The sequence below is a fragment of the Ischnura elegans genome, chromosome 5 (assembly GCF_921293095.1).
Source record: "Ischnura elegans chromosome 5, ioIscEleg1.1, whole genome shotgun sequence".
NCBI classification, from domain to species: Eukaryota; Metazoa; Arthropoda; class Insecta; order Odonata; family Coenagrionidae; genus Ischnura; species Ischnura elegans.
In genome coordinates, this window is record NC_060250.1 from 122,437,067 (window position 1) to 122,448,898 (window position 11,832).

Genomic DNA, 11,832 nt, shown 5'->3' on the forward strand with positions numbered 1-11,832 from the left:
TGCTCCCAGCGGGCTTCCCCCGCTCTTTTCAATGCAGGTCCACTGAGGGATACGCGCGTTTCTAATTTTAAAATGTAGAAAAAAAAAGGCAGGGTCTTATGTACAAATTTAATTGGAATGTTCATGTACAAATTGAGGTCAGAGGACCTTTTTGAACACATCATTGGGAGTAATTACACTATCCTCTGTTAAACGCACATTATGACTCATACTTACGTATCAACAGGAGATGTGAATATGGAATCAGCCGCATTTTGATAAAAGTTATTTAAAGAATGCGATATATTGTTGCAAATGAACAAATTTACCAGTTTCTGCACCGTTAACGTAAGGAATATTTACAGTTTTTTTTCTTCTTTTTTTTTATTTTTTTTTATTATTTAAAAACCAATTTTAGGAAACAATAGCAATATTTAGGAAGTAAGATATACCGTTGCATGTTCTCTGATAAATTCTGTGAATTTTGGTACCTCATTTGTAGAGTTTGGTTGCGTATAAGTTAAGGAAAAGGTATCTATACAGTAGAAATAATATAGAAGATTGATCACTTTCACTCCATAGAGGAAAAAAATGAACCAGAAGGTTGTTATTTATATTTTTGCTCTTGTCCTTTTGCTATAAAATGTTTCTTTTTTTTGATGACTTCTTTGCTTGTGATTAGATATACCCATTGATCCAGAATACCTTTTTTAAGATTTATTATCACTTACTAGAGATTTTTTGCTCTTCTGAATCATTCCATTTTGTAATACATGTGCTAATAATCTCTTTGTATCATACCTCAGTTTTGTATATTGAAGCATTTTAAATTTTTGGTCCATGTGGGTTTTTGTCTGGCATCGCATTTTCTTCGGCAAATTAGCTTAGCATTACTCTTAAAACTGAAAGTGGTTCAAGTTTGCGGTAGACTTTAACACAAGCAATTTAATTACAAAAACTTTTTGTAGCAGAGTCACCATGGGCTTATCGTCGAGCCATTTTTATCGTGGTCACCAAGTATGTCAACTAAACGATATTTTAAATTTTCAACATTACCAAATTAAAAATGTAAGTCATGGTCCCAGCCGCAAAAAAACATTGTTATGACTCGTGAAAATAGTGTATTATGTCCCCTGTAATTCAAATCACAAACTTATGTTCTAGAAGTTTAGCATTTTCCAGCAAAGAATGGATGCTTCACAAATGCAACAAAGATAGGTTGAGGATCCCCAATTGATTAGTGAACCTTGAAGGGCACATGCAGTATCAGAGGTCAGAGAGGGACAAATTATTCAAAGGAAATAAAAATAAGGTCTGACTTTTTTCATGTGTGTTAGAGGAGATGTGTGGCTGGGCATGAATGATATCTTGATCAGTCACACTCACCTCTTTTTCCCAGAATGGCTTGTGCAGAGAAATTGTCCCTGTTTAGGAATGGTTGATAGAAACAATTATTCCTAGAGGGTGTGGATCTTCCCATAAAACCTGTTTATGCCCAGATTTATAGGAAGACAAGCTCATGCTAATGCCATTGCTGTCACCAAAAGCTCTCACTCAAAATATCCGAAGCACAAATACTAATTGTGGCTGTACATCATGATTGATGATTCTCATGGTATTGATAAATACTTCAAATGTATGACTTAAGCTACCACATCATTTTTACTATAACTAATACATCTTTTTTCTTATGTGGAGAGAGAACTTTTTTTTCATCAATATGGTATCCTAGTTAAGTCAAATGATTTTTTTTCCATGGAATTTTTTCACGTCAAATGCCCTTGCAGGTGACTCTGTAAAGAACATAGCTGGCTAGTCAGCAGGTATTTCTTGAATAAGGCTGTAAAAAGCTAAAATTTGTTTGTTAAATTCTACTTTACAAATACTTCAGGTATCGTAAGTGCCAGTCAATTTGTCATATCATTATCGTTCTATTCGTAATCATTGTTGCGTTATCTATGATAAAATAATGAATTGCTACCTAAATTTAAATTGATATTACGTATTTTATTTATTTATAATAGCATAAATATTTACATCACTAGCTTATTTCTTATTTGATCCTCATTTATGTTATTTTGAGAGTTTATTTGGAATTTTAAAAGTTTATACAATTTTGATTGCTTTTCATGTAATAAATGATGACCAACTGTTTTTAAGAATCATAATTATTCTATATTATACAAATACACGCCTAGATATAGTTCTTGTGTTATTGCCTTTGGGTTAAAAAGTTAAGCCGAATCTAATCACCATTAAATCGAGTGTAATGGCATGTATGTGTGATCTACAATATCTAACAGAAACCAAGAATTGAAATCAAATGGGTATGGAATTAGCAAAACAATGAGGTGAATAAAGAATTTTTTTGGTGTTCTTTGTCTTTATCTTTGAAAAAGGGCTGTCTACTATGTTTCATGTAGATGTAAGTGGAGATATCCATATTTGATGGCAATCCTCCTCGCAGGTGTAACTGTTGGCTGTGTTTATTGTTATGAAGTAGCTTGACTATTTGTGAAAACCCTCTGCCCTCTACTGATCTCCTTTGACCCCTCCCTCCTGTGCCCATTGGCCCTCTATTGGGGCAGCAAGAGGATTTGCGTGCGCTGGGCCGTTTGGTGCTGTCATTGGCATGCCGCTCCCTTGCGGCCCCGCACCGAGACCACCTTCAGGCCTCTCTAGATTTGGTCTCCCGCTCCTACTCACCCGATCTTCGCAACCTCATTCTGTGAGTTTTCCTGGAAGAGTGACATTTCAATTTTTAGATGTAACATATTTAGAATTTTCAGAGGGAGTGGATCGTGTTTTGTCAGTTTTTTTCCTGCCAAAGAATGGCAGTGAAGATTTCTCATGTTTCATTACAGGTAAGGTCCTCGGTATCTTCTCAGAGATTCAGGAATCTCATTGGATTACTGAATCCCTGTGTAGGATGGGCAAGTTACACATCGAATCATTGTCAGGGGAGATGGAGGATCTTGCCAGTGGTGAAACCTGAGAAATCTTCACTGCCGGAGTATATCTTTCTTGTTAACGAAATATTTTGCTGTGCCAGATGGTGTAATAACGTGAAATAAAGTGGGGAAATGGAAAGTGCATTTCAGTGGACCCTCACTTTTCGATATTTATCTTTTTTGGAGGACCAATAAATGGTAAATCAAAGTCCATCATATGTTGAATTGGGATTATTTCCAGATGAGGTACCAGTTTGAAGAGCATCAGCACATTTTTCTGTTGCTGTATTAAAGTTTTGGGAATAAATAACGAGAAGAATTACATAATTGATAAGGTATTATGCACCTGGAAATATATTCAGCAAAATTTGAAATTCAAAGGGACTCACATAAAATCAGTTTAGACTGAATGCCAAGTCTGTTGTAAGTTAAGTCTATCATAAAGTGGGGGTCTACACGACTGCCTCGATCATTCACTTCATCTTTTTTCTCGTGGATGGAAAAAGGTTTGAAATAAATTTTGTTTGTGGAGGTGTAAATGGACTCATAACTTTCACGTGAATGAGCCTTAATTTTTATGTTCGCAAGTTTTCAATTTTTTAAAATGTATTTTTATTAATAGCCAACTTTTAATGCTAAAGATAGAAGCTTTATTTTAATTTGATCTGGTACTATTGTGAATCCTTTTATGTTAGGAAAGTATGTTCAGCAAGGCATTTTTTTTTCTTAAGGAAAATTTATCTGAGTCTATGTTAGAAATAGATAGTATTCAGTAGTGTAAGTTATCAATATATTAAGATATGTATATATGTATCATGGACTTGGGAGATTGATACATAAATTATATAAATTAATCATTCTTTTCAATATAAGCACTGGCTAGTTACTATTTTTCTTGCTATTTGATTATTTGCTCTATTATTTTAATACTGAATATAATGCCTGGCCACTCATAAATGTTTCATATCATTTCTAATGTTGTTTAATAATATTCATCTTTATGAAATAGTTACAAAAGTTGTCAAATGATACAAATCAACATTTTTCTTCCATTCTCTTTCATATATTTTTCTAGTTTTTTGATTGCTTCCTCTTGGCATTTGACACATGGTAAAAATGCTTGACCATTCTCAAGTATGACTTATCATTAAGAATGTATAGTATTGTATAAATTTTCATGAAACATTTATTATTTTGTTGCTTCCCAATAAAAATTAAAATTGATTGCAGTTTTGTATGTGCTGCTGCTGTCTTATATTTGAATCTTTTTGGTTCAGTTATCTTCTGTCAGGTCCTCCTCAGCAGCAATCTGCTCAGTTAGGCTCATCTTCATCTGGAGGATTGGGCTCCTCAGGATCACCAGTAAATGTTGGAAATAGTCGAGCACACAGTGTTGCCGATTTGATGCCCATGATTGGAGCTCGTTTTTACACGCAATTGGATGTCCTTGCATTGAGGGCTGACACTCTAGAGGAGGAAGTTGCAAAAGAAATGGAAAATGGACGACTCTGTCGTCTTTTAGTGAAACTTGGTGCCATAAATGAGCGACCTGAGTAAGTTTCCATGCAATTAATGTAGAAGCGTTTGTGATTTAATAATTTAGGGGGGCCCACTTACAATGAACCCACTTTTTATGAAGACCCTCTGTTATCGAAGTGAAAGCCATTGATAAAACTGGTGATAACATGGAAAACCTAGTTGCCAACACCAGAATCTCAGTCAATATAATTGTAGAATGGTGCAGAATCAGTGATTTTCAGCAAAATAATCAAAACTGTTTACCTGCTCTTTCATTATAAATTTATCCCAAATATTTCCAGTATGCTTCTAAAGCTAGTTATACAGGCCTTCTAATACTAGTTATACCTTCTTGTACTGTCAAATTTATGGGCATTCCTTCATCTGATGATCTTGGCTGAGAATTTCATGTTGATGCAGTTATTGAAAAATATCACCTGGTATCTTCATGATAAGAAAATTGTCATAAATAACCTCCCATGAGGCACTCAAGATACATAATTTACTATGCTAAAATACTCCCACTTCTGACTATGGCATAATCTTCTGGGGCAATGCCTCCTACAATTAAGAAGCCATGTCTCCCTTCTATGGATTACCTTTCATTTCTCTTTTCTGATATACAATCTATTAATGAAGACTCATCCACATGAATAATATGCAAGATATTTCAACATAAAAAACAAGCACCAAAAAGCTTACTCATGCACAAACAAATTTAATTTATTCAAAGAAATGGTTGGGCCTTATGTACAGCATGAAGTAGACCTATTTATAAATGGTTGAAAATATTCCTGGATAATTTGACAAAAACAGGATAGATTCTTTAAATTTTGTATGAGATATCTCAGCTCCTTTTTGCAATTACTCTGGTAATGGTTATTAGTGTGGATGTTCTTGCCTCCCCTTGAATCTCCCCTCTTGGAAGTCTCTGCTTTCCTTGGGCACCTATTGTTTGCACTCCTGCTATGCCACCCTCTCTTTCTCGCTTGTACTCTTGGCTCATGTTTCTCTCTCTAGAATCTTATTTTTCATTTTTTTCTCTCCATTTTGCTTTCTCCTAACTTTCTTTTCTTTGTTGTGTCCGATTCTGCCGGGCATGTCTGCTCACTTTCTCGATCAAATTTTCTGTCTCCCTTCCTTATTTAAAGCTACCAACCGCCTATTGTTACCCGGGTGTTTACAAGCATAGGAATAGCCTTTTCAGTTCAGAATAGAGTGAACAAAGACATTGCTGGTGTATGTGTGAGATTACCTGGTAGGCCTCTATGTAAGGAACATCAAATCTTGACCTTTTCATCTCTGTACTTAACTGCTCAGTTTTTATCGAAAATAATCCCAATTACTTAGTTACAAACATTGATATTCATAGTCACAACACCAGAACAAGTAAAGATATTCATGTAATGGATATAAAACAAAGATATTTGTGTAATATGTAACAAACTAAATGTTCATATCACATATCTCCCTTGTAAAAATGTTTAAGTATGCTCTGAAAAAATATTTACTCAGCAAAAATTACTGTTGATGCAATTTCCTTTTATTCCAAAGTGTGGATTGCATTATATGATATCTTTCACAATTTCCATGTTCATTGTGTTTGTACCTCTTCTATTGAATGAACTTATTACTATTGTAAATGTTGTGCTTAATGACTCGGTATGAGAGCAGTGATGAGAAATTAATAGCAAAAATTGTATGCTAGTTTGATGACATAATTGCTTAAAGTTATTAAAGTGCTTCATATTCAATAAGGATATGCATTATTAGTTGTCAAGTTATAAAAAAATAAAGCTTAAGCAGGTAAGCAAATTAGGTTTTTCTCTTCCATTTTCTACTATTAATTTCCGACTTTTTCCTTTCTATGTGCAGGTTGAATCTAGACGGTTCATGGAGTGAAACTGGAGATCGTTACATGCTCAAACTTTTTAGGGACTACTTGTTCCATCAAGTGGAAGAAGATGGGCGACCATGGTTAGACATGGCTCATGTCACACACTGCCTCAATAAGCTTGACTGTGGTGCACCAGACAGGGTAATAATTTTCATTACATCTCCTTAAAATGCCATTTTAGATATTCTGATTGATGTAAGGGGTCCCTTTGGTCATTACCAAAATTGCCAATTATATAGTTAATGTAGAATTATTTTTATCTCTGAAAAAATGGGCTAAGTTCTTCTCCTAACAGTTGTGCTGTATGCTTTACCTGATAGTGATAGTGGAGCAGTGACTGCAGTAATTTCTTTGCCGTTCAAGAATGAGCATTAATTAGCTGGTGACATTAATTTGCTTCCAACTATAATTAAATAAACCACTCACGACTTCAGTGTTTATCAAATAAATGTAAAAAAACTTAAATACAGTGTCACTGAATTCAATGAAAATATCTTTTAGTTGTTACTACCAGAATTTTTAACAAGCTCACATGGATGAGGTAATTTTTCACACATTTCTCCTCTTCTATAAATTCTCTCTCCATAGCTAATGACGACTGGAAAATAACTTTTTAATCAACTTGGCGTACCACCTTCCAATAGTCACGTTTCTGGTATCAGTGATGACCTATTTTGTGTGTTATCTATTCAACCCTGATGTGTTCACTGAAGGTGGCCTATAAAGCGATGTTTCTGGTCTATTCAATTATTAATCCTATCAATTATTTCCTAGCATTTTTGGAAAAGGTTATATTCTTACATTCGATCAGCAAATGATGAAAAAAATTGCACGTGATTATGTGTTAGTAGAAAACACATTTGAGCATGAAAATGGCCAAGGGGAAGAGTAGCAGTACGGTATTCCAGTGTGCTAAACCTAGGGACCCTGAAATATTGCATATAGGTTTCTTTTATATATTCTTTTGATGTTTTAAGTTACTCTAAGTGAAAACTTGTCATTTGTAATAACAGCAAATTTTGATGAACGTTTGCAAATAAATTTTTACTTGCAAAATTGTTTTTAGATGTAACTGTGACATTTTATACAGAATTTTACATGTTTTAAGTGTAGCATATAATCTTTTGAGGAAAAACAGTGATGTTCTTTATTGATATATCTATAAACAAATGATGAAAGTCATAGTCCCATTTGGTGAAAAAATGTTTGCTAACTAATTGTACAAAATAAATGCTTGATTATTATTTACTTATCCCCACCACTATCTAATTGCGCGTTTACTATCCCCTTATTGCGCGTTGCATTCACTGAAGCTATAATTCAAAATTTCAGATCCAGATCCGATGTCTTCCGCGACTTCGGATCTGATGTATCCGATGAAGGGCAATATCCGTGGATATTTGGATCCGAGGTATCCGATCCAACCATCCCTACTAAATATGTTTTTCACCACTGGAGAATACAATTTGCGATTTTTTTCTCTGTGGGAGCTATGGTTTTTACACCGATTTCTCTGAGTTCATTCATACATGTATCACTTTTCTGGGTCCCTAGGTACATCTGTACAAAATTCAGAACCATAGAAGAATAGCAAGTGCAAAACTTATCAACATCCAAGCTGGCTCGATAGAGGTTGCTTTTAATTCAAATTATCATTATTTCATCTTGTACCTATTTCTTTTAAATTCTGTGAATGGAAACTTTATATGAACCAACTGTTTCGGAACCTAAGAATCATTTTCTTTTGATATCCTTGGTTGACACACCCCCTTGACCCCAAAATTTTGTAGCTACAGCCTTGGTCCACATGCAACTATTCTTCCCAATGCCAAGGAAATTCCGATGATTTGTATCTTTTGGGTTTAAGGTGGCAGCTGCCTCCTATAGGCAAAATTTTAGTTCATTGATTCATTTGCTTGGATGCCAACCGAGCCCTTTGCTCCCTTCCAGCTGCTCATGCCAAAATATAAAATTGCTGTGCGTGCCACCTTGGGCAGGTGTGCCATAGGGTTGTCACCCCTGCTATGCCCCACGAGTTTATTTTAATGATTATTTAACAGTACCGTTGCATCAACAAATGGGAGCATTTTATTCACTTTTTTCTTTTTTATTCATGTTGCCATTTACAGATATGCCTGATGTCCCGGGACGAGCAGAGTGTTCTGGTTGTAACGTATGCTGAATTGAAACAATGCTTGGAGAATTCCTTTGCAGAGATCACGACTTCGGCCTCAGTGCCATCTCACCACTCGCATTCTCTTACAGCTTCTTCTCACTCTGCAACCTCTTAGCCAACTTAAATCTCCCTTCTCTGAATAATGTGTTAGTAGGGTTGGGATTGTAAAATGATCTATCTGTGGTGATAGTTTAGATAAACTGTTTACCGTATGCCAGCTTAAGGTGGTGAAATCAATACATTTGAAGCTGAAAAATTTGCGTACGGTATTCTATGCTTAAGATGAAATATTTTTTTTATTATACAGCTCTCTCGTGAATTTTAAAGAATCGTGTGTAATCAGTAAGTGGTGTAAAAGATGTGAATGACGTGAGTGTTCTCATCTCCATTGTCATTGTCTTATTGTGAGGAAGTGTGATTGTGATAATACTCCATTGAGTAGCATTTAATGTGAGGAGCACAAATAGTTTTTAAGGGATTTTGTTCTAATGCATATGTGTGGACTGTGAATGCATTCCAATTTTGATAAAATACAAGTGCAGGAGAAAGCCCCTTCTGTTCTTCAGAATAAAATTTAGGGAACAAAGTGGACTGCTGAGGAGCATGCTTGCTTTCCTTTCTCGTAACCGTTGGGCTCCAAGGTGTGCCTCAGCACGACAAAAAGTTTATTTTTTAAGAATTTTTCATCTTTTAAATGTCTCAGGAGGCAATTTTATTTCTCATCGTGAAAATGATCCTCTTGTATTATAAGCAGATTGAAAACTTTATTTTTGGGGACAAATCATTTGGTGTAGGGTCAAAGAATTTACTGACACTTTGATATATGTTAGGCTTACGATCTCTCTTTATGTTTTCGTCCTGATTTTGATCCAGATCATGGCAGGCTTATTTTTTGTAAGTTCACAAGTATTTTAAGAATCAATTTTGAATTTACTTTTTAGTACTGAGCAATGATTATTGAAATGGCCGTCACTGCTTGCTCGTGGACCTTACTCATGAAAGACCTATGCATTTGTTTAATTCATTAGTTTAGGGTGGCTCGTACGTAATTGATCATGTTTTACTGTGGGTTTTCTCTACATCCAACATTTTAGGATAGATGTTTAATTTATTGCTCATATAATTTTTGTAATTTTGTTACAAGTGTGGAGATGTCTTCCATTTATATTTATATAACTTACACCTCACCTGAAAGTTTTCTTGGTACAAAAGTGATAAATTTTAATAACAGAATGTTTTATATTCAGGAATGAATGCCCCTTTTATTTTGTTGGTAAATATATTTGATGTTTTTACATAGTGCTTCCCTGAATCTCATTGATTTTATGATGCTGTCCTAATGTTATACTTCTCTCAGAATTATCCTTTTAAGTTTTTGGAGAACAACATGGTTTGAAAAAAGGTACAAAATTTAGTAATAAATGTGCGATTCCTTCCATTATTTACTTTTTTCTATATTGTCAAAATGTTTCATATAAGGAATCATACCATGATGGATACACAAGTAAAACAAAACATTCTATATTATGTACTTTATTTTTCATATAAAATGTCATTGTAAAAATTGGCTACAATTTAATTTTTAAAGTTAAAATACAAAAATACTCCAATGATATAAATGTGTACTTATTTATAATTAGGACGGAATGTAGGTGGAGAAATTTCCTAAATTTGTTGCAATGTCACATGAAACTGTAAATGGACGGATTCATTAAAAAATTTAAACATTTAACATTTTGTCATTAAAGCATGATTAAAAAAATACTCATTCCTTGAAGAATAAAATTGGTACAATAAGGATTAAACAATCCCAGTCAACCATCTAAAAACTGTATACATTCATTGCTGTGCCTCTTGAAGCCAGAATTGGACGGACTGATTATTAAACACTTCAAGGCCATTCACACAAAATAAACTGGGAAGTAACATCTTCCCAAGCAAATACCTAATTCAAATCAATAGAAATATAGAATTCTCAAAACCCTTCAGGGAAGCTCCTAAGTTCCCAGCACAAATATAGTAGGTACAGTACAAAGACTGTAGTTCACAAGAATAATTCAAATGATGGGTTGCAAATGCAGGAAAACAAACAATCAAAAAAGTAACATTCAACTTCGTGGAGCTCACGACTGAAATAATTTGTACGGCACAGAATAGAAAAAATGGAAGATTCAATAACAGTACCTAAAAAAACAATTACCATGCAAAAATGCACCAAAAATTATGAAGGGCAATGTTGTGTCATTTCAGCCGTTGCCCACGGCAGTGATTAAAAAGATGTCTTACAACTACCATCCTAACGCCGCATCAATGCCTAATGCATGTGACTTGGCATTTTAAGCGTGGCTGAATATAAATTCGGCATTAACATACAAAATTTGGTTTTGTTGATGCATACGCAATAAATGCACTTCGTGAGTAATACTTCATTCTTAATAGGAGGTATGAAAGTCGCCAATATCTAAAATGTGCGAAAGTCGGTTTGTAAATCCTAGTTAGTAGTAAATGCTAGGCGAATGACACTTTCTGTTCGTACGTTTTGCCCTCCCAATCATCATCGTCGGAAGGGCGGGGCTCGTGCCTAGCCTTGCATAACTTAGGGCCATACTTCAATACTAAAATGATAGAGCCAATAACAAACAATGCCAGAGCAGTTAACGGTGGCCAGTACGGATGAAACATGGTGGTGGGCAAAGTTATACTTCACACTCTCGACGTCTTTGCAATTCTAGGTACTCGTCAGCTGAGGTAGGTCGGGAGTCAAATGATGAATGGTCAACGGGTATCGAATAATTCTCCAATTCGGAGTAGTCCAGAGCAGGCTGCTTCGTCGGAGTTTTAGTCCAAACTGACACTATCCAGCGGTTTCCTGTAATGATTTCAATTACTATGTAAAACAAATGCAACGACAGAAAGCTACACAACACAAAGTAATATAATACAGAATTTGATTGTGTACCAGTATCACTATCTTGCCAGTACTCTCTATACTTCGAGCAACAACCCAAAACAATGTTCAAAAGAAACAATGCGAAGCCGAGGACTGTGCAGATTGTAATGACAACGTAGAAAGGGGTGAAGTCTCCGTAAATTTTATCCGAAAGAACAGGTTCAGAGCTATCCGACATAATGAATTACGGGATCATAATCTGAAAGAGTAAATATTTCATTAAACCAAGTGGAGAGTGAAGAGGAAACACGAAACTCCCGTTACTCACAGGTAAAAACGCCAGCTACGCCCAAAACAACGCCTACAACGCCCTCACAGCTATTAAATTGCTTAGCGTTGAGAAGAGTGTTGAGTATTTCGT

The 11,832-nt window shown here is 35.0% G+C and overlaps 2 protein-coding genes across 5 annotated transcripts in view; one reads left to right on the forward strand and one right to left on the reverse strand.

Annotated features, from left to right (window-relative positions):
* Positions 1 to 10,253, forward strand: part of LOC124159496 (PAN2-PAN3 deadenylation complex subunit PAN3) — a 32,354-nt gene extending 22,101 nt beyond the window's left edge. For all 4 annotated transcript variants that reach the window (XM_046535337.1, XM_046535340.1, XM_046535339.1 and 1 more), the window contains exons 10-13: positions 2,568 to 2,707; positions 4,208 to 4,483; positions 6,324 to 6,486; positions 8,475 to 10,253. In XM_046535337.1, coding sequence (XP_046391293.1) covers positions 2,568 to 2,707; positions 4,208 to 4,483; positions 6,324 to 6,486; positions 8,475 to 8,636 — 741 coding nt within the window. In that variant the 3' untranslated portion in view covers positions 8,637 to 10,253. The remainder of the gene's footprint in view (positions 1 to 2,567; positions 2,708 to 4,207; positions 4,484 to 6,323; positions 6,487 to 8,474) is intronic.
* LOC124159498 lies at positions 9,395 to 11,670 on the reverse strand. Its single transcript, XM_046535342.1, has 2 exons — positions 11,481 to 11,670; positions 9,395 to 11,390 (listed from the first exon to the last, which is right to left on the reverse strand). The coding sequence occupies exon 2, from the start codon at positions 11,201 to 11,203 to the stop codon at positions 11,030 to 11,032; it is 174 nt and encodes a 57-aa protein (XP_046391298.1). The 5' UTR covers positions 11,204 to 11,390; positions 11,481 to 11,670; the 3' UTR covers positions 9,395 to 11,029.
* Between the last annotated feature and the right edge of the window lie 162 nt (positions 11,671 to 11,832).

Bases quoted from the DNA above. Each gene is read 5' to 3' on its own strand.
- LOC124159498 (XM_046535342.1), bottom strand. From the start codon at position 11,203: ATGTTTCATCCGTACTGGCCACCGTTAACTGCTCTGGCATTGTTTGTT.